Below are 23,153 nucleotides of genomic sequence, written 5' to 3' on the forward strand. Positions count from 1 at the left end.
CTATCATTAATCCCCATCTTGACTCAGAAGTCCGGCGATGCACAGGTAAGCCCTTACCTGTGCCTGTGCCGAGAGCCAGTCTGAAACAAATGCGGCAAACGGGAGCAAGCAGTTCCGAGAACAGCCCGATGAAGGCCCCCAGTGGCTGTTCTCGGAACTGCCTGCTCCCGGTGACCGCATTTGATTTCAGACCGGCTCGCAGCACAGGTACAGGTAAGGGCTTAGCTGTGCATCGCCGGATTTGTGAGTCAAGATGGCAGCCCGCATGTGTTCGCTGGCGAACACTGCGAACTGGCCATCACTGCTTCTTAAGTCAGGAAATGTGAATTATTAGTCAGTCAGGGACCCCTATTGACTGGTTGAGCGGTAACATTTTTGTGTCCAGGGGGACAGAGAAGTTGAGACTGTGTGGGCATGAGAACAGAAGCAGCAAAGTGTGTATTTTAAGACATCATGCACACAGGCGTATTATTATTCAAGGTGCAGGGTTGGACTGGTCCACCAGAGTACCAGAGGATCCTCTGGTGAGCCTAGTTTCTGAAACCATAGTGGGCTCCAGAGGTCCAGGAGAAAAATCCCATCTGGACCTGCCTTTGGAGCTAATCACTTGTCACTAGGGTCTATTTCTTTGATTCAAAACCTGTTAGACTTTATTGATGAAAAAGAGGATGGGCCCTAAGAATAATTTCCTCTGGTGGGCCCAAGGAACCCCATGCCAAGATGTACAGAGCTGTTATACTTGTCCATTTATCTTTATGGGGCCATGACTTCCAAGGAGCTTTCAATTTCATACATCGCTATACTGGAACCCATAAGGTGACACAGGGGACTTTTCATGTGCATGAATCCTTATATACCACTTCTTTGTCACATAGATAGTTGTTGATGAAATATGGGGTGTTATTTGGTGGGGCAATAATACTGTAGGTTTGTTTTAGCTTTACTTGTTCCTCTGTAATCAAAGTATAATGGAGGCACCAGTGAATATCACAATATAGTGGCATTGACAGTTTAAAATGTGCACTTTACACTTCCTCGGATATACTACTTTTTAACACCAAGGAATTTACTGATGACCCAATTTTTCCCACCTAGACTTTCAGAGGCTTTCCATGAATCAGCACTCAGCTACCTTGACTTTTATGATTGCTATGTTAAAGAATGTTTAGGTACCCCTCCTTAAGGATTCATATTTCTCCAGCCATACTGTTGGGTTGTATGTATTGTATGCTTCTTGATTACCTGTGTATTTTAACTGAGGTGACCACTTTGGCTACTTAAAGGTTTCCCTTAAATTTTCGGAGGAGCAAAGTCTTCCTGGGTCTATGGTGAATCTCCATATAAGTGCTCACCCAAACTCCATATGCAGTGTCCGAGCAGTGGATAAGAGTGTCGAGCTCCTGAAATCAGAAGAGAGACGCTCGGAGGACAATGTAAGTTCTACCATGCAATTTATGTTGTTTTATTACCATTAAGTTTTATGCTCAGAGTAAAATAATATGATACTCGGCCACGATTATGTATTTAACCTTAAGTTGACTTTGTGTTTATGGTCCTATTTCTGGCTTAGGTGAATACATTCTTAAAAGAATGGGATACAGAAGGTTACCCTATAGAGATTGAAGAGCTTCAGGAGTGTCCACCCGGTTCTTCTCCTGTTTTTGTAGACGCTTCAGAACAGCCTGATATATTCAGTCTTTTTAAGGTATTAACTCATTATTATTTATCATTATCAATGAAGAGTACATATTGTTAATGCATGGGGGCGGACAGCAATCCAGGTCATTGGTCCTATATTTATATTTACAAAGACACTACAACTAGTATGCAGTGATGCTACATTCATAGCTATGTTACATGGTTGAATATTGGGTCATCGTCACTGCACCCTACAACCATTGGACAAGCCACATGGCATGAAGTCACTATGGCTGCAATATCACTGTAGACTAGAGCTCGTGGTACTAGAATGTGGATAGTAATTATTTTACAGAACTTTTTTCCCTAATTTTTAAATGGGTCACAGCTTCGACTTCCCTCTATAAAATTATAGTATTAACTAATACCGTTCTAGATATCTGCTTTTGGGGGAGGGGTCATAAGGGGTCATAAGGCATAAAGATTTATACATTTCCATAGAGCTCAGTCCAAGCAGTATACCTGTGTATACAAAAGTTCTGAACCCTTGAGTTTGGGAACCCCTAATTGCAAGGACAGTCAATTGGATGCTGTTTAAGTATATAAATTATCTGATGTTCTGATGTATATAAATTATCTGATCATAGCTGATGTTACCTGTATGTCTATCCTATCCACTGATCCATGATCTGTGCTGCTCTATATCAGTTATACCCTTCTCATGTCTTACAGCATTGTGGGATAAAAGCCTTAACCAACTTCGCAATACGGAAGCCGCTGGAGTGTGAATCGCAGGGCCCAGAAATATTACAGAATTTCGTTAATGCAAGTGAGATGCTCTCGTACACTTCAAACTACCAACTATCAAAATGATTGAAATTTAATGCAATTTCTTTCAAGCAAAAACGAGAGCCGATGTAATTTACAGTATATATACTGGGCAAATCAGAGTTAATAACCAAACTATTTTAAAGGTCTCTTCCAGAATTTGAAACAAGGGTCTACACAGCCCATGGGCAATAGTGTCACTGTTTATGGAAAACAATTTCTGGGAACCCCTTTCACACAGATTTACAGATTGCAGTACCTGGACTAGTTACACATTGGAATATATACCTTGTTAAAATGCTGCTCCTGAGATTGTTTTAAGAGCTGTGCCTGGAAAGTTTATATTTTCCATGATAGGATTGCATTATGGGAAGTATTATATTGTTCTCTATTAGGGGCACAGTTATAGAGGGTGGAGAGGTAGTCATAGTTTGTTACGGAAGAAGACACCATTGTTATAAATGTCACATTAAGTGGGGCCCTGATTTTGCAAGTTAAAGGGGTTTCACACAATTAACATTTATCATCTATCCACAGGATATGCGAAAAATGTGATCCTGGTGGGTACACCGCTGGGGTCATAACCAATTGCTAACATAGGGTCCTAAGGCCTACAATCCTTCTTACTACAGGACTACATGTAATAGAGCAGTAATTGAGCTTCTGCCCTGCACCTCCATTCAGTGTCTATGGATCAAGCATGTGCCCTGCACCTCCGTTTTGTCTCTATGGGTCAAGCATGTGCCCTGCACCTCCATTCAATGTCTATGTGTTAAGCATGTTGAGCATGTACCCTGCACCTCCATTTAGTCTCTATGGGTCAAGCATATGCCCTGCACCTCCATTTAGTCTCTATGGATCAAGCATGTGCCCTGGACCTCCATTCAATGTCTATGGGTTGAGCATGTTGAACATATGCCTGACACCTCCATTCAGTGTCTATGGTTCGAGCATGTTGAGCATAGACTCATTACACCTCCATTCAGTCTCTATAGGTGAAGCGTGTGCCATGCACCTTCATTCAGTGTCCATAGGTCCAGCATGTCAAGCATGTGCCCCGAACCTCCATTCAATGTCTATGAGTTGAGCATGTGCCCTGAACCTCCATTTAGTGTCTATAGGTCAAGCATGTTGAGCATGTGCCCTGTACCTCCATTCAGTGTCTATAGGTTGAGCATGTTGAGCATGTGCCCTGCACCTTCATTCAATGTCTATGTGTCGAGCATGTGCCCTGCACCTCCATTCAGTGTCTATGGGTTGAGCATGTGCCCAGCACCTTCATTCAGTGTCTATAGTTAGAGCATGTGCCCTGCACCTCCATTCAGTGTCTATGGGTTGAGCATGTGCCCTGCACCTCCATTCAATGTCTAACAGTCTCACGGAAACAGCCATTGATAGGTGATACATGTCAATTGTGGGACCACTTCTTTAAACCTCTGGCCTCTATCCATTTTTTCAGTTATTAATGAACTAAATACTTTAATTAATGACCTGACTAAATTTTGAGCCACGTATGGCCATGCTGTTCTTGTGATTGTTTGCAAACATCACTCAACAGCTGTACAGTTATATAACGGCACAGAATATAGTAAATTTACTCATCGCTTTTTTTTATCTCTCTCTTTTCAAATTTCAATACAGAAGCAGTATTTCCAGGAGTCAAAGAAGATGCACCACCACAAGAAAACGTTCGCAGAAGATTCCCAACTACCTGGATAATGAACTTGATGCTAATAGGGTAACTTTATATAGAGCACTTATTAGTAAGGCACTTTGGGGTCATTTATGATGCTGAAAATACGCCTATATTATGCATATTTCAGGCGCAGATTGTAGCAGCTAGTTGCGCCACCATCTGTGACTTCTCCCCGCTCAAACCTGGTCTAAAAAAGTTGGACTGGTGTGTTTCAGGTGTAGAAAATGGTCTAAATGTAAAACAGCTTGGAAGTTGTCTTGCATTTAGAACTGGCGGAGGATCTGCCGAAGTTATGTAGATGATGATGCCAGCTTAGGGGTTTATTAAGACCGGCGTCTTAAATGCTGGTCTTAATAAATGTGCCCCTTTGTTCTTTGGTAAAATGTACAGCACATGTAAAGCCCCTGATTTAAAGAAAATTATGCAGATTTACTAATCCTAAAACCGGTGTAACCTTAACCAGGCTGTCTAGAACTGCACCAGATTTATCACAGGGGCTCAGGCTGGATGAGAAATGTGGTTCAGGGATAGACACCTTTCTCTAACTCTGTGCCAACTATTAGCCGGCTTAGTTTGAGAATTAATTTTACACCAGAGTCAGTGCAATTTTGGTGCCAAGTGGTTCATATTAGACCACACCTCCTGTCCAGTGAAGCCACTCCCTCTTTCTGTAAGACCCACCACCTTGACAGGCTACGCCTGTCTCCCACCCAGCTAGTTACATAGACCCTCTGCTATCACTGCCCTTCCCATGGACATAACATCACAGGAAACAGGGAAGGGCTGCATGGACATGGTCATGTGATCACAGCCTAGAACAGGAAATAGCAGCAATAGGGATATAAGAAATACCTTACAAAATTACAGCTACCTTCATAAATGATTATTCTAAAGGATATATCAACATATTTAAGAAGGTCCCTCAATATAGGTTCTGGGTTGTGTTGGGGAAAAGTCGCGGCTGTGATTCTGGAAACAACCAATAAAAAGAGTAATGCTGTTTCTAGAAAAGAATCTCAGAGAACCCCTTGACCACTAAGGGGAAACTCATAACTAAGTCATAAAACGCTGTTACCCTATTAATCTCCCTTGTGTTTCAAGAGCACCTGTATATAAAGGTAACACAGGACCTACAAGAGACCTCTGTGGTAGGCACATCTTACATGGTACTACAATAAGAGCTAAGTAAGTAGCCACTGTAACTATCCATAGGGCCCCATACACTGTACGGTATTAGGTTTACTATTTTTATTAGAGCCTATGGGTGACATATGCCACTGAATGTACACTACGTGCAGAATTATTAGGCAAATGAATATTTTGACCACATCATCCTCTTTATGCATGTTGTCTTACTCCAAGCTGTATAGGCTCGAAAGCCTACTAGCAATTAAGCATATTAGGTGATGTGCATCTCTGTAATGAGAAGGGGTGTGGTCTAATGACATCAACACCCTATATCAGGTGTGCATAATTATTAGGCAACTTCCTTTCCTTTGGCAAAATGGGTCAAAAGAAGGACTTGACAGGCTCAGAAAAGTCAAAAATAGTGAGATATCTTGCAGAGGGATGCAGCACTCTTAAAATTGCAAAGCTTCTGAAGCGTGATCATCGAACAATCAAGCGTTTCATTCAAAATAGTCAACAGGGTCGCAAGAAGCGTGTGGAAAAACCAAGGCGCAAAATAACTGCCCATGAACTGAGAAAAGTCAAGCGTGCAGCTGCTAAGATGCCACTTGCCACCAGTTTGGCCATATTTCGGAGCTGCAACATCACTGGAGTGCCCAAAAGCACAAGGTGTGCAATACTCAGAGACATGGCCAAGGTAAGAAAGGCTGAAAGACGACCACCACTGAACAAGACACACAAGCTGAAACGTCAAGACTGGGCCAAGAAATATCTCAAGACTGATTTTTCTAAGGTTTTATGGACTGATGAAATGAGAGTGAGTCTTGATGGGCCAGATGGCTGGATTGGTAAAGGGCAGAGAGCTCCAGTCCGACTCAGACGCCAGCAAGGTGGAGGTGGAGTACTGGTTTGGGCTGGTATCATCAAAGATGAGCTTGTGGGGCCTTTTTGGGTTGAGGATGGAGTCAAGCTCAACTCCCAGTCCTACTGCCAGTTTCTGGAAGACACCTTCTTCAAGCAGTGGTACAGGAAGAAGTCTGCAAGGTAAGAAAAACATGATTTTCATGCAGGACAATGCTCCATCACACGCGTCCAAGTACTCCACAACGTGGCTGGCAAGAAAGGGTATAAAAGAAGAAAATCTAATGACATGGCCTCCTTGTTCACCTGATCTGAACCCCATTGAGAACCTGTGGTCCATCATCAAATGTGAGATTTACAAGGAGGGAAAACAGTACACCTCTCTGAACAGTGTCTGGGAGGCTGTGGTTGCTGCTGCACGCAATGTTGATGGTGAACAGATCAAAACACTGACAGAATCCATGGATGGCAGGCTTTTGAGTGTCCTTGCAAAGAAAGGTGGCTATATTGGTCACTGATTTGTTTTTGTTTTGTTTTTGAATGTCAGAAATGTATATTTGTGAATGTTGAGATGTTATATTGGTTTCACTGGTAAAAATAAATAATTGAAATGGCTATATATTTGTTTTTTGCTAAGTTGCCTAATAATTATGTACAGTAATAGTCACCTGCACACACAGATATCCCCCTAAAATAGCTAAAACTAAAAACTACTTCCAAAAATATTCAGCTTTGATATTAATGAGTTTTTTGGGTTTATTGAGAACATGGTTGTTGTTCAATAATAAAATTAATCCTCAAAAATACAACTTGCCTAATAATTCTGCACTCCCTGTATATACTGTATAGCAGAATACACTGAAGGGTGCTCTCAGACAAATATGTCAGGAAATAATCCTACTATATACTTTCAATGTTAGGCTCAGATATGATGTCAACTGAAACCAAGTGAGATTTTTTTTTTTATTACAAATATTTTGTGATTGTCACTTCTGTACAGATCCACTGGTGAACTGGACTATCCAGTCAAAACTCCAGACACCATCACCCAGTGGAATGCAGACGCCTTCTGCACATCAACCATTGGTCTTGGCTTTTCACCCCGGATATATCTTCAAGTGTTTAAACCATTTTTTCTGGAGATGATCATCCCATACTCAGTTAAACAAGGGGAGACTTTCGTACTGAAGGCAATTGTCCTCAACTTCATGAGGAGGTGTATCAAGGTGAGAATGTGAAAATACTAATATATCACAATAATGGTCCATGTGTATCCCAACGTGATGATGTCAGATTTCTGATTCTTATATTATAGGTCCAGGCAACTTTGTACGAGTCAAAAGACTTTCAACTGGAACCATGTGAAGGTTGCTTGTACAATGCCTGCCTCTGTAGTGATCCAACCTACACCTTTATCTGGAACATCAAACCCTTAACCCTGGGTAAGAAGCCTGGACACTGCAGGGAAAATGCAGTATTACATGGTCTCCACTGAAATGATTTAAAGAGGACCTTTCACCTAAAAAAAAAAAAGGAAACTAAGACTATAGCGTTACTTACATGCCCCCATGATTTCTTGAACGTTAATTCTTTTTTCATTCTGTGCCCCCGTTTGTCCGCTATGCCCCCCGGAATAATTCCCGCCATCTATGCTAATGAGCCAGCCTCAAATGGGCTGGCTTTAAAAGTTCTCCCGGTCGTGCCTTCCATCTTCTCCCTGGCACGGAGCGCATCCAATCAGCGCGCTCCGCTCTTAGCCAGGGAGAAGACGCTCCAGTTCTCGCGAGACTTCAGAGAACTGGAGCGATTTCGTCTATCACGACCGGGAGAACTTTTAAAGCCAGCCCATTTGAGGCTGGCTCATTAGCATAGACGGCGGGAATTATTCCGGGGGGCATAGCGGACAAACGGGGGCACAAAATGAAAAAAGAATTAACGTTCAAGAAATCATGGGGGCATGTAAGTAACACTATAGTCTTAGTTGAAATTTTTTTTTTAGATGAAAGGTCCTCTTTAAATAGAAAATTGTGGCACACGGCTCTTCATTTGCAGTTCAAGGCATTTTATTCATGTCACATCACACAGATCTCACGATCCAGTAATTTCTCAGAAGCGCAATTGATCATAGGTATTAGATTACGTGACCGGACTTTTTTCGGCCTGTGAAGGCCTTCTTCAGCTGTCTATTATCTTACTGTGGCTTCAATGTGGCTCTGGCGCTGGATCACAACGACTGAGAAGTCCTCGATGGCACTGGCAACTACGGTGTGCGGTGCTCTACTTTTATAACATTCCACTGAAATGAATGGAAGACTGTGTAAAACATAACTGTGTCAGTCTGCCAGGGCTTACTGTACAGCTCCAAACACTGGCTAATAGAGATTATCATGTAGGTGGTCTCCTCTATGACTTCCATATGACCCAAAGATCTTTACTTCTTGGCGCAACCCCTATAAAGTAACATTTCAGGAGAGTATTTAAAGAGGCAACTCCATCCACTCAACTGCATTCTCATAGTGGAAGCATTTTTTTCTCCTATATTTATCAGAAATAATCTACAGTTTTTTTCTACACAGACATAAAATGTCAATAGAGCAAGAACTTTAAGAGAAATGCCCACTTTCTTCAATATTGGTTGTCTACACCACTAAAGGAAACTTAGGAGCTTACCACAAAGACAGTGTTCATTAAGTGCTATGAGCTCCCTCTAGTGGTGGCTGCCTGACAACAGTTTTATGTTACATAGCTCCATGGATATATGGTTCAGGTGATTTGGAGCTTTGTGACAGAAGATGGAGGTTGTTTATCAAGACCAGCATTTGCCAGTCTTGATATCCCTTTACCCCACCGGAAGATGTGCCTCTTCATTAAATGAACTGCATGCTCTCGCAGTTCATGGGCCTAGATTGAAATCTATGCCAGCTCAGAGCTGCCAAAGAATTCAATCATTAACTCATAAAGCTACCGTAAATTATGAAAATCAGCTGGTGACAATGGTCCCGTTCACACTGTGCCCATCTATGCCTTCTTCTTTTGAGTGAGTCCTTACACTGAAATGGTGCAGCACCACATTGGGATAATCACCGCTGTTACACAACACCCACAGATGGAGGGGACAAGCAGCCCAACTACACCCCTGCTTTCAGGCTAAGACCCCTTTGGCACTGGGCTACACCAGCCCACAGGAACACACCATGGCAGCAACATGTGAACAGATTTAAAAAAAAGCTTTGATGGTTTTTTTCCATGTGCTTACCAGAAGGTCATATTAAATTAGAATAAATTAGATTTAAAAAATGTAATAAATATGCAAGTCATTTATGTTCCTGCCACAGGCTATATTAATATCAGCGTTGGTATAGAGGCATTGAGCACTAGCGATCTATGTGATGGACAGAAGCCTATGGTGCCTAAAAGAGGACAGTCAGACATTGTGCAGAGGCGCCTTATAATTGAGGTAAGTACTCAGAACCGAAATGTATATTTTTAAACATTAGATCAGACTGATATATTATCTGTAATTGTGGTTTCATCAATACCTGATCAATACCCGATAATGTTTTTTTACACTATAAATCCATTTCTGAAGTTATGTGTGAAGTCTCGCGAGACTTCGCAAAGTAATAACTTCGGCTCACCGGAGCCAATACATTCTAATACTGTACGGAGCGCTCGATCCGTACAGTATTGAAACAAAGTTTTATGCAAATCGACTTTGAATGTTTCATCCGAAGTCGATTCAATCGTCCCTAGTGAAGACATATCTTACATACCCATGAGTGGTACAAGGATAATCTCAAGTTTTTCCTGCCTGTTGTTATGGTGCATTTTTTTTCTCCACAGCCAAATGGAGTACCAGAGGAAAAGACACACAGTATTCTCCTATGCGCTTTTGGTAAGTACTGATCTTTTTTATTTTTGTAGAGAATAAAGGAAATTTTTGAATCCTCAGCTTCCCAGGCTAAGGTGGCTTTGATTCTACAGTCTAGCGTTACTTTTAATGAGTTATGTCTAGAGCTATTTGTATGTGAATAGTGGTATAATCATAGGGATAGCTGCATGCAATATCAGTGTTGGGAAACAAGTTTCTGCAAGTTTTACAAAAAAAATTTAGAGAAAAACTGATGCTACATATAGCAGATAGAACAAAGAATATACTCAGATATAACCTAACTTATTCATGTAAATGGAGCACTGATTTCATACGAGTACTACAGTACAAAGCTACCAATACATGTGCAATAGGTTTCATCCACTGGTGCTTTCTAAAGTTGTTGTAATGTTTTTTTTCCAGAGTTGGACACAATTCTCCTGGACCTTCCAGAAAACGTTGTGCTTGGATCTCAGTCAGCAAAGGTTACTGTTACAGGTAAGATTATTTTTCCAGCTGACGTTCTTTATGATATTCCTTTACATGTTACATAGCGTCATATATGCTTGAGGTGAGGCCTATATGCTTGAACCAATTATCATGCAGTGTTCATCCAAGAGAAGGCAAAGACAAATCTCTAATCTCCTTCTGTTAAAGGGGTTTCCTGGACTAAAATATTGATGACTTATCCTCAGAGTAGGTCATCAATATCTGATTGGTGGGGGTTTAACTCCTGGTCGGAACCACTACTGATCAGCTGTATGAAGGGGTCGTGGCACACTGTTGAGCGCTGCGGGCTCTTACTAAGTCAGTGACTTCAAGTTCATTGGTCACAAGGACATTTTGAAGCTCAGCCCTACTAAAGTGAATGGGCCTAGACTGCAATACAGCCAATATACAATACACAGAGCTTTGCTTGGTAAGCTGTGAGGAGGACACAGTCCTGGACCAACCGACCCTTGCAAATAGCTGATCGTGGGGGTGACGGGAGTTGGAGTTGATGACCTCAGCCATAGATCATCAATATTCTACTCCCAGAAAGGCAAACTTAATACTTCTTAATACAAATATGGAAGTTGTAGAAGCTTCATGGGCTGACTGTATGGTATAGTATACAGCCAAACCTGGACATCTAACCATCACAGCTGTATGAGCTTGTTGGGCATCTCAATCAAACACTATGATAATATACACTCACCTAAAGAATTATTAGGAACACCTGTTCTGTTTCTCATTAATGCGATTATCTAGTCAACCAATCAGATGGCAGTTGCTTCAATGCATGTAGGGTTGTGGTCCTGGTCAAGACAATCTCCTGAACTCCAAACTGAATGTCAGAATGGGAAAGAAAGGTGATTTAAGCAATTTTGAGCGTGGCATGGTTGTTGGTGCCAGATGGGCCGGTCTGAGTATTTCACAATCTGCTCAGTTACTGGGATTTTCACGCACAACCATTTCTAGGGTTTACAAAGAATGGTGTGCAAAGGGTAAAAACATCCAGTATGCGGCAGTCCTGTGGGCGAAAATGCCTTGTTGATGCTAGAGGTCAGAAGAGAATGGGCCGACTGATTCAAGCTGATAGAAGAGCGACATTGACTGAAATAACCACTCGTTACAACCGAGGTATGCAGCAAAGCATTTGTGAAGCCACAACATGCACAACCTTGAGGCGGATGGGCTACAACAGCAGAAGACCCACCAGGTACCACTCATCTCCACTACAAATAGGAAAAAGAGGCTACAATTTGCACGAGCTCACCAAAATTGGACTGTTGAAGACTTTAAAAATGTTGCCTGGTCTGATGAGTCTCGATTTCTGTTGAGACATTCAAATGGTAGAGTCCGAATTTGGTGTAAACAGAATGAGAACATGTATCCATCATGCCTTGTTACCACTGTGCAGGCTGGTGGTGGTGGTGTAATGGTGTGGGGGATGTTTTCTGGGCCTTTAGGCCCCTTAGTGCCAATTGGTCATCGTTTAAATTAAATGCCACGGGCTACCTGAGCATTGTTTCTGACCATGTCCATCCCTTCATGACCACCATGTACCCATCCTCTGATGGCTACTTCCAGCAGGATAATGCACCGTGTCACAAAGCTCGAATCATTTCAAATTGGTTTCTTGAACATGACAATGAGTTCACTGTACTAAAATGGCCCCCACAGTCACCAGATCTCAACCCAATAGAGCATTTTTGGGATGTGGTGGAACGGGAGCTTCGTGCCCTGGATGTGCATCCCTCAAATCTCCATCAACTGCAAGATGCTATCCTATCAATATGGGCCAACATTTCTAAAGAATGCTATCAGCACCTTGTTGAATCAATGCCACGTAAAATTAAGGCAGTTCTGAAGGCAAAAGGGGTCCAACACCGTATTAGTATGGTGTTCCTAATAATTCTTTAGGTGAGTGTATATGGAGTTGTATTCAGTTTTCAGACTATAAATGCCCCTACCTTTTTTGGAGGAGTGTGACAAGATCAATCTCGCCACATTGCATTGGAGAAGCCTGGTTGCCCGCCTGCTTCTTTTAGACTATGGCCTCATGTTGAAACGCTTAATTTTCCCCTGCAAAGACTATGTGAAAGAATTTGGCCCCATGGCGATTTGACTGTGAGCATCTGAGCGCTGTTCGGATATATTGAGCGCTCAGATCCAAGCCATCTGGGGATATGTTGAATGTCTATGTTTTATGCACAGCTAAATATTCTGCACAGTTAAATATTCTTATGTCTCTTATTGTCTTTTGCTACCATGTGGCTAATGGAGTTTTGCCTCTTCCCTTAAAGATAAATTGGATTACTTCCCAATTGTCTCCAGGACAGAAGACTTTGTGTAAAACTGTATATTCTCCTGCCTGTGATAATTACATTTACCCATTGTGTAAGGTAATTGTATCACAGGCAGAGAGGAGGATTTTGTGTGGGAGTGTCTGGGTGTATTGTAAGTGGTTACTGGTTGTTTTACAAAACCCTGTGGGTGGTACTAATGTGTAAGAATGTGTATATAAGAACAATAAACACACAGCTCTGGCTATCCACTGCTTTACCCTCAACACAGAGCTTGGTCTCGTTCTTGGGGGAATTCACTGTATGCTGTTAGAGACTGATTGCTAGGAGTGTATGCCGCTTGGGTGCGTTTCCTATTCGTCTGCTAGCAGCTATTCGTGATGTTCCGTTCGGGAGTTTGGAGTGCTATGCTGTATTCCGTTCGGGAGTTTGGAGCATTCCCTTGTATGCCATTCGGGAGTTTGGTGTTCTGTAAGTAGCTGTGCCTGTAGCTCTGGAAGGGGAAGATCGCCTAAACTGTTTTAACCCCTATTATGCCCGGGGTGCCGTAAAAATTATTTGTGAAGTCTGGGACTGAGTCTGAGCAAGATGGCCCATCTGTCATCCCGAAGGTGTTCCATGGGGTAGAGTTCACAGTGCTGTGCTTCCACATGTGGGATATTTATCAAAACTAGTATAAAAGTAGAACTGACTTAGATGCCCATAACCACCAATCAGATTTCAGCTTTCATTTTTCAGAGCTCCTTTGAAAAATGAAAGGTGATATCTGATTGATTTTTATGGGCAATTAAGCCAGTTTTCCTTTACACTAGTTTTGATAAATCTCCCCCCATGTCTTTATGGAATTAACTGTAGGTGTCATTGCAGCGACCAGGCCACAGGGGCAATATGTGAGTTATGGGGTAGTAGTTGTTTACTCATAGTTCTAAGGAGCTCCCTGGGCTGGAGTGCAGTGAATGGAAGGACAGCACCAGTTCCTTCAGGGCACAATCTGTTGTCTAGAGACTCCCGCCAGATGGTGGTTGAGGTGCCCTTGGTGGTGTGGTTTTCAAGGTGCAGGGGAGGGGAAAAGAATGGGTAGGATGTCTGGATGCATCTTGGACTCCCAGGTCGCTGCTGGGAACGATGTTGTCCGAATAGTACGCCACTTTTACAGACTGACAATAATACGCACAAAACCGAAGATAAAATCGATTTTAGAGGAAAAATTCTTAGGAGACATTCTTTCCTGTATGTTTACTTGTATATAAAGTGCAAGTGCTGCCAAAAATTACAAGGAAGAGCCACTCCGATACAATCTGTATATCACATAATGGATGGCCTCATTCACATTGTGGTACAATTGTTCAGGTAGTGGGACTCCTACACTCATAAAGCCTATGCACTAAGTGAAAGGGCTTCCAAAAATTACAAGGAACTGGCACTCCAGTACACCCTTTATTACATATAAAGGAGGGCATCATACACCCTTGAAAAATTATGATTGATGGCCTGCTGTTGACCCTCAAAAACATTGGGAGCAAGGGCCTGCTGGTGACCCTCTACAACATTACGGGCGAGGGTCTGCTGCTGAGCTGACCATCTACAGTATAACATTAGGTATGAGGGTCTGCTGCAGAGCTGACTCTCTAAAGCATTAGGGGCGAGTGTCTGCTGTTGATCTGAGCATTGAAAAAATTATAGACAAGTGCCTGCTGCTGAGCTGACCATTGAAAAAATTATGTGCAAGGGCTTGCTGGTAAGCTGACCCTGTAAAACATTATGGTTGAGGGCATGCTGGTGAGCTGACCCTCAAAACCATAATATGCGAGGGCCTGCAGGTGAGCTGACCCTCTACAACATTAGGAGGGAGGGCAGACTAATAAGCATGTTGATATGATGGTGTCACGGATGTAACAGGACTTCAACAAGAACCACACTCCAGCTCTTCCAAAACCAAATGAAGCTATCCAGAGCAAGCAGTGATGGGTAAAGTCAGACTAAATAGGGATAGGTAAAGGTCACATGATCCACACCTGAACAGGAGGTGTGGACATACCAGCAACACACAAAGTGAAACCAAAAGAGGCTGTCAGATCACTAATGTGCAGATAATCTTTCAGACCTTCTAAGACCTGTCACAGATGTGACAGATGGAAGAGAAGGAGGACGAGAAAAGGAAGATTGAACCATATACCCTTTTTTGTGGTGGAAGGGGTGCATGGGAATACAGTGTATTCAGTACATTATAAAAAACACATTTAAAGTGCCTTTATGTTCAGCCGCTTCCCTCTGGTGGAGTAGAGAAGTCAGGGGCAATCCAGGCCTTGTTCATTTTTATAAGAGTCAACCTGTCAGCATTTTCAGTTGACAAGCGGATGCGCTTATCAGTTATTATGCCCCCAGCAGCACTAAATACCCGCTCTGACAAAACGCTGGCGGGAGGGCAGGCCAGCACCTCCAATGCGTAGACTTTGGAGAGTGTTGCCCTGCCTCTGGAACTGCTGTGTGTTCCCCTCGTCTCCCCTCCTAGGTTGCCCAAGGAACTACGTACTTTGCCGCCAGCGTTGTCATCTGGAAATTTAGGGAGAAATTTTTCCACAAGGACCTTCTGGTATTGCACCATTTTGCTCGTCCTCTCCACCACAGGAAGGAGAGATGAGAAGTTCTCTTTGTAGTGGGGGTCAAGAAGGGTGAACAACCAGTAATCGGTGTTGTCCAAAATGCGTAAAACGCGTGGGTAACGGGAAAGGCAGCCTAACATAAAGTCAGCCATGTGTGCCAGAGTCTCAACAGGCAAGACTTCGTTGTCGGCATCAGGAGGATGACTCTCAATCTCCTCATCCTCTTCCTCCTCTTTTGCCCATCCACGCTGAACAAATGGAATTAAACTTCCATGGGTACTACCCTTCATAGCGGAGGCAACCGTCTCCTGCTCCTCCTTCTCCTCCTCCTTCTCCTTCTCATCAACCAATTTGCACTGAGAAGACGAACTGAGGGTGGTCTGGCTATCACCCTGTGTAATGTTTTCCCCATTTCCACCTCTTCCACATAAAAGCGTCGGCCTTAATTGTGAGCAGCGAGCATTTGAGTAGACACAGAAGTGGGATGGTGACACTGATAATAACTAGGGATGAGCGAACTCAAACTGTATAGTTCGGGTTCGTACCGAATTTTGGGGTGTCCGTGACACGGACCCGAACCCGGACATTTTCGTAAAAGTCCGGGTTCGGGTTCGGTGTTCGTCGCTTTCTTGGCGCTTTTGTGACGCTTTCTTGGCGCTTTTTGAAAGGCTGCAAAGCAGCCAATCAACAAGCGTCATACTACTTGCCCCAAGAGGCCGTCACAGCCATGCCTACTATTGGCATGGCTGTGATTGGCCAGAGCACCATGTGACCCAGCCTCTATTTAAGCTGGAGTCACATAGCGCCGCCCGTCACTCTGCTCTGATTAGCGTAGGGAGAGGTTGCGGATGCGACAGTAGGGCGAGATTAGGCAGATTAACTCCTCCAAAGGACTTCACTTGATTAATCGATCGATCTGCAGCTGTGCATCATTGAGCTGCTGAAATTCAAATGCTCACTCACCGTTTTTAGGCTGCCCAGACCGTTTGTCAGTCACTTTTTTCTGGGGTGATCGGCGGCCATTTTGTGTCTTGTGCGGTGCTGCGACCAAGTGCATCCAAGCTGCGACCAAGTGCATTTAACCCTCAATGGTGTGGTTGTTTTTTGGCTAAAGCCTACATCAGGGTGAAGCTGTCACACCAAGTGCATTTAACCAGCAATAGTCTGTTCATTTTTTGGCCATATACTAAATCAGGGGCAAGCTGCGCCTGTCACCAAGTGCATTTAACCCTCAATGGTGTGGTTGTTTTTTGGCTAAAGCCTACATCAGGGTGAAGCTGTCACACCAAGTGCATTTAACCAGCAATAGTCTGTTTATTTTTTGGCCATATACTACATCAGGGGCAAGCTGCGCCCGTCAACAAGTGCATTTAACCCTCAGTAGTGTGGTTCGTCAAGCTGTGACACCAAGTGCATTTAACCAGCAATAGTCTGTTCATTTTTTGGCCATATACTACATCAGGGGCAAGCTGCGCCCGTCACCAAGTGCATTTAACCCTCAGTAGTGTGGTTGGTCAAGCTATCACACCAAGTGCATTTAACCAGCAATAGTCTGTTCATTTTTTGGCCATATACTAAATCAGGGGCAAGCTGCGCCCGTCACCAAGTGCATTTAACCAGCAATAGTCTGTTCATTTTTTGGCCATATACTACATCAGGGGCAAGCTGCGCCCGTCACCAAGTGCATTTAACCCTCAGTAGTGTGGTTCGTCAAGCTGTGACACCAAGTGCATTTAACCAGCAATAGTCTGTTCATTTTTTGGCCATATACTACATCAGGGGCAAGCTGCGCCCGTCACCAAGTGCATTTAACCAGCAATAGTGTGGTTATTTTTTGGCCATATCCCAGTCTAATTCTGTCACTAAATCCATACCGGTCACCCAGCGCCTAAATACTAGGCCTCAAATTTATATCCCGCTAAATCTCTCGTTACCGCTGTCCTGTTGTGGCTGGGAAAGTTATTTAGTGTCCGTCAAAGCACATTTTTTGTTCTGGGTTGAAATACAATTCCCAATTTAGCAATTTCATAATTTAGTGGTTTCTGCTATATCAGAGCTATTTGAAATCTATCCCTAAAAGGGTATATAATATTCAAGGTGCACATAGAGTCATTCAGAATAACTTCACACACACGCTACTGTGCATTTCCAAGTCTAATTCTGTCACTAAATCCATACCGGTCACCCAGCGCCTAAATACTAGGCCTCAAATTTATATCCCGCTAAATCTCTCGTTACCGCTGTCCTGTTGTGGCTGGGAAAGTTATTTAGTGTCCGTCAAAGCACATTTTTTGTTCTGGGTTGAAGTACAATTCCCAATTTAGCAATTTCATAATTTAGTGGTTTCTGCTGTATCAGAGCTATTTGAAATCTATCCCTAAAAGGGTATATAATATTCAAGGTGCACATAGGGTCATTCAGAATAACTTCACACACACGCTACTGTGCATTTCCAAGTCTAATTCTGTCACTAAATCCATACCGGTCACCCAGCGCCTAAATACTAGGCCTCAAATTTATATCCCGCTAAATCTCTCGTTACCGCTGTCCTGTTGTGGCTGGGAAAGTTATTTAGTGTCCGTCAAAGCACATTTTTTGTTCTGGGTTGAAATACAATTCCCAATTTAGCAATTTAAAAATTTAGTGGTTTCTGCTGTATCAGAGCTATTTGAAATCTATCCCTAAAAGGGTAGATCATATTGAAGGTGCACATAGGGTCATTCAGAATAACTTCACACACCCGCTACTGTGCATTTCCAAGTCTAATTCTGTCACTAAACCCATACCTGTCACCCAGCGCCTAAATACTAGGCCTCAAATTTATATCCCGCTAAATCTCTCGTTACCGCTGTCCTGTTGTGGCTGGGAAAGTTATTTAGTGTCCGTCAAAGCACATTTTTTGTTCTGGGTTGAAAAACAATTCCCAATTTAGCAATTTAAAAATTTAGTGGTTTCTGCTGTATCAGAGCTATTTGAAATCTATCCCTAAAAGGGTAGATCATATTGAAGGTGCACATAGGGTCATTCAGAATAACTTCACACACCCGCTACTGTGCATTTCCAAGTCTAATTCTGTCACTAAACCCATACCTGTCACCCAGCGCCTAAATACTAGGCCTCAAATTTATATCCCGCTAAATCTCTCGTTACCGCTGTCCTGTTGTGGCTGGGAAAGTTATTTAGTGTCCGTCAAAGCACATTTTTTGTTCTGGGTTGAAATACAATTCCCAATTTAGCAATTTCATAATTTAGTGGTTTCTGCTATATCAGAGCTATTTGAAATCTATCCCTAAAAGGGTATATAATATTCAAGGTGCACATAGGGTCATTCAGAATAACTTCGCACACCCGCTACTGTGCATTTCCAAGTCTAATTCTGTCAGTAAATCCATACCGGTCACCCAGCGCCTAAATACTAGGCCTCAAATTTATATCCCGCTGAATTTGAATACAATACATTGGGCCAAATAATATTTTTGTTGTTGTGGTGAACCATAACAATGAGGAAAACATCTAGTAAGGGACGCGGTGGTGGACATGGTCGTGGTGGTGTTAGTGGACCCTCTGGTGCTGGGAGAGGACGTGGCCGTTCTGCCACATCCACACGTCCTAGTGTACCAACTACCTCAGGTCCCAGTAGCCGCCAGAATTTACAGCGATATATGGTGGGGCCCAATGCCGTTCTAAGGATGGTAAGGCCTGAGCAAGTACAGGCATTAGTCAATTGGGTGGCCGACAGTGGATCCAGCACGTTCACATTATCTCCCACCCAGTCTTCTGCAGAAAGCGCACAGATGGCGCCTGAAAACCAACCCCATCAGTCTGTCCATCCCCCCCATGCATACCAGGGAAACTGTCTCAGCCTCAAGTTATGCAGCAGTCTCTTATGCTGTTTGAAGACTCCGCTGGCAGGGTTTCCCAAGGGCATCCACCTAGCCCTTCCCCAGCGGTGAAAGATATAGAATGCACTGACGCACAACCACTTATGTTTCCTGATGATGAGGACATGGGAATACCACCTCAGCATGTCTCTGATGATGACGAAACACAGGTGCCAACTGCTGCGTCTTTCTGCAGTGTGCAGACTGAACAGGAGGTCAGGGATCAAGACTGGGTGGAAGACGATGCAGGGGATGATGAGGTCCTAGACCCCACATGGAATGAAGGTCGTGCCACTGACTTTCACAGTTCGGAGGAAGAGGCAGTGGTGAGACCGAGCCAACAGCGTAGCAAAAGAGGGAGCAGTGGGCAAAAGCAGAACACCCGCCGCCAAGAGACTCCGCCTGCTACTGCCCGCCGCCATCTGGGACCGAGCACCCCAAAGGCAGCTTCAAGGAGTTCCCTGGCATGGCACTTCTTCAAACAATGTGCTGACGACAAGACCCGAGTGGTTTGCACGCTGTGCCATCAGAGCCTTAAGCGAGGCATTAACGTTCTGAACCTGAGCACAGCCTGCATGACCAGGCACCTGCATGCAAAGCATGAACTGCAGTGGAGTAAACACCTTAAAACCAAGGAAGTCACTCAGGCTCCCCCTGCTACCTCTTCTGCTGCTGCCGCCTCGGCCTCTTCTGCTGCTGCCGCCTCGGCCTCTTCCTCCGCCTCTGGAGGAACGTTAGCACCTGCCGCCCAGCAAACAGGGGATGTACCACCAACACCACCACCACCTCCGTCACCAAGCGTCTCAACCATGTCACACGGCAGCGTTCAGCTCTCCATCTCACAAACATTTGAGAGAAAGCGTAAATTCCCACCTAGCCACCCTCGATCCCTGGCCCTGAATGCCAGCATTTCTAAACTACTGGCCTATGAAATGCTGTCATTTAGGCTGGTGGACACAGACAGCTTCAAACAGCTCATGTCGCTTGCTGTCCCACAGTATGTTGTTCCCAGCCGCCACTACTTCTCCAAGAGAGCCGTGCCTTCCCTGCACAACCAAGTATCCGATAAAATCAAGTGTGCACTGCGCAACGCCATCTGTGGCAAGGTCCACCTAACCACAGATACGTGGACCAGTAAGCACGGCCAGGGACGCTATATCTCCCTAACTGCACACTGGGTAAATGTAGTGGCAGCTGGGCCCCAGGCGGAGAGCTGTTTGGCGCACGTCCTTCCGCCGCCAAGGATCGCAGGGCAACATTCTTTGCCTCCTGTTGCCACCTCCTCCTTCTCGGCTTCCTCCTCCTCTTCTTCCACCTGCTCATCCAGTCAGCCACACACCTTCACCACCAACTTCAGCACAGCCCGGGGTAAACGTCAGCAGGCCATTCTGAAACTCATATGTTTGGGGGACAGGCCCCACACCGCACAGGAGTTGTGGCGGGGTATTGAACAACAGACCGACGAGTGGTTGCTGCCGGTGAGCCTCAAGCACGGCCTGGTGGTGTGTGATAATGGGCGAAATCTCGTTGCAGCTCTGGGACTAGCCAATTTGACGCACATCCCTTGCTTGGCGCATGTGCTGAATTTGGTGGTGCAGAAGTTCATTCACAACTACCCCGACATGTCAGAGCTGCTGCATAAAGTGCGGGCCGTCTGTTCGCGCTTCCGGCGTTCACATCCTGCTGCTGCTCGCCTGTCTGCGCTACAGCGTAACTTCGGCCTTCCCGCTCACCGCCTCATATGCGACGTGCCCACCAGGTGGAACTCCACCTTGCACATGCTGGACAGACTGTGCGAGCAGCAGCAGGCCATAGTGGAGTTTCAGCTGCAGCACGCACGGGTCAGTCGCACTACAGAACAGCACCACTTCACCACCAATGACTGGGCCTCCATGCGAGACCTGTGTGCCCTGTTGCGCTGTTTCGAGTACTCCACCAACATGGCCAGTGGCGATGACACCGTTATCAGCGTTACAATACCACTTCTATGTCTCCTTGAGAAAACACTTAGGGCGATGATGGAAGAGGAGGAGGAGGAGGAGGAAGAGGGGTCATTTTTAGCACTTTCAGGCCAGTCTCTTCGAAGTGACTCAGAGGGAGGTTTTTGGCAACAGCAGAGGCCAGGTACAAATGTGGCCAGCCAGGGCCCACTACTGGAGGACGAGGAGGACGAGGATGAGGAGGAGGTGGAGGAGGATGAAGCATGGTCACAGCGGGGTGGCACCCAACGCAGCTCGGGTCCATCACTGGTGCGTGGCTGGGGGGAAAGGCAGGACGATGACGATACGCCTCCCACAGAGGACAGCTTGTCCTTACCCCTGGGCAGCCTGGCACACATGAGCGACTACATGCTGCAGTGCCTGCGCAACGACAGCAGAGTTGCCCACATTTTAACCTGTGCGGACTACTGGGTTGCCACCCTGCTGGATCCACGCTACAAAGACAATGTGCCCACCTTACTTCCTGCACTGGAGCGTGATAGGAAGATGCGCGAGTACAAGCGCACGTTGGTAGACACGCTACTGAGAGCATTCCCAAATGTCACAGGGGAACAAGTGGAAGCCCAAGGCCAAGGCAGAGGAGGAGCAAGAGGTCGCCAAGGCAGCTGTGTCACGGCCAGCTCCTCTGAGGGCAGGGTTAGCATGGCAGAGATGTGGAAAACTTTTGTCAACACGCCACAGCTAACTGCACCACCACCTGATACGCAACGTGTTAGCAGGAGGCAACATTTCACTAACATGGTGGAACAGTACGTGTGCACACCCCTCCACGTACTGACTGATGGTTCGGCCCCATTCAACTTCTGGGTCTCTAAATTGTCCACGTGGCCAGAGCTAGCCTTTTATGCCTTGGAGGTGCTGGCCTGCCCGGCAGCCAGCGTTTTGTCTGAACGTGTATTCAGCACGGCAGGGGGCGTCATTACAGACAAACGCAGCCGCCTGTCTACAGCCAATGTGGACAAGCTGACGTTCATAAAAATGAACCAGGCATGGATCCCACAGGACCTGTCCGTCCCTTGTCCAGATTAGACATTAACTACCTCCCCTTAACCATATATTATTGGACTCCAGGGCACTTCCTCATTCAATCCTATTTTTATTTTCATTTTACCATTATATTGCGAGGCTACCCAAAGTTGAATGAACCTCTCCTCTGTCTGGGTGCCAGGGCCTAAATATATGCCTGTTGCAGTGGTGGCTGACGTGAAGCCTCATTCTCTGCTATGACATGCAGACTAATTCTCTGCTGACATGAAGCCAGATTGTCTGTTACGGGACCTCTCTCCTCTGCCTGGGTGCTGGGCCTAAATTTATGAAAATGTACTGTTGCAGTGGTGGGTGACGTGAAGCCTCATTCTCTGCTATGACATGCAGACTGATTCTCTGCTGACATGAAGCCAGATTGTCTGTTACGGGACCTCTCTCCTCTGCCTGGGTGCTGGGCCTAAATATGTGCCAATGGACTGTTGCAGTGGTGGCTGACGTGAAGCCTGATTCTCTGCTATGACATGCAGACTGATTCTCTGCTGACATGAAGCCAGATCCTCTGTTACGGGACCTCTCTCCTCTGCCTGGGTGCTGGGCCTAAATTTATGAAAATGGACTGTTGCAGTGGTGGGTGACGTGAAGCCTGATTCTCTGCTATGATATGAAGACTGATTCTCTGCTGACATGAAGCCAGATTCTCTGTTACGGGACCTCTCTCCTCTGCCTGGGTGCCGGGGCCTAAATATCTGAGAATGGACTGTTCCAGTGGTGGGTGACGGGAAGCCAGATTCTCTGCTATGGGACCTCTCTCCAATTGATTTTGGTTAATTTTTATTTATTTAATTTTTATTTTAATTCATTTCCCTATCCA

The 23,153-nt window shown here is 44.9% G+C and overlaps 1 protein-coding gene across 1 annotated transcript in view; it reads left to right on the top strand.

Moving 5' to 3' along the window:
- Positions 1-23,153, top strand: part of LOC122942214 (alpha-2-macroglobulin-like protein 1) — a 103,104-nt gene that overhangs the window by 23,335 nt on the left and 56,616 nt on the right. The window contains exons 5-13 of the mRNA XM_044299714.1: positions 1,284-1,433; positions 1,571-1,705; positions 2,371-2,467; positions 4,108-4,204; positions 7,152-7,377; positions 7,467-7,593; positions 9,487-9,608; positions 9,995-10,046; positions 10,446-10,520. Coding sequence (XP_044155649.1) covers positions 1,284-1,433; positions 1,571-1,705; positions 2,371-2,467; positions 4,108-4,204; positions 7,152-7,377; positions 7,467-7,593; positions 9,487-9,608; positions 9,995-10,046; positions 10,446-10,520 — 1,081 coding nt within the window. The remainder of the gene's footprint in view (positions 1-1,283; positions 1,434-1,570; positions 1,706-2,370; positions 2,468-4,107; positions 4,205-7,151; positions 7,378-7,466; positions 7,594-9,486; positions 9,609-9,994; positions 10,047-10,445; positions 10,521-23,153) is intronic.

This window comes from Bufo gargarizans, chromosome 6, assembly GCF_014858855.1.
Source record: "Bufo gargarizans isolate SCDJY-AF-19 chromosome 6, ASM1485885v1, whole genome shotgun sequence".
Lineage (NCBI taxonomy): Eukaryota > Metazoa > Chordata > Amphibia > Anura > Bufonidae > Bufo > Bufo gargarizans.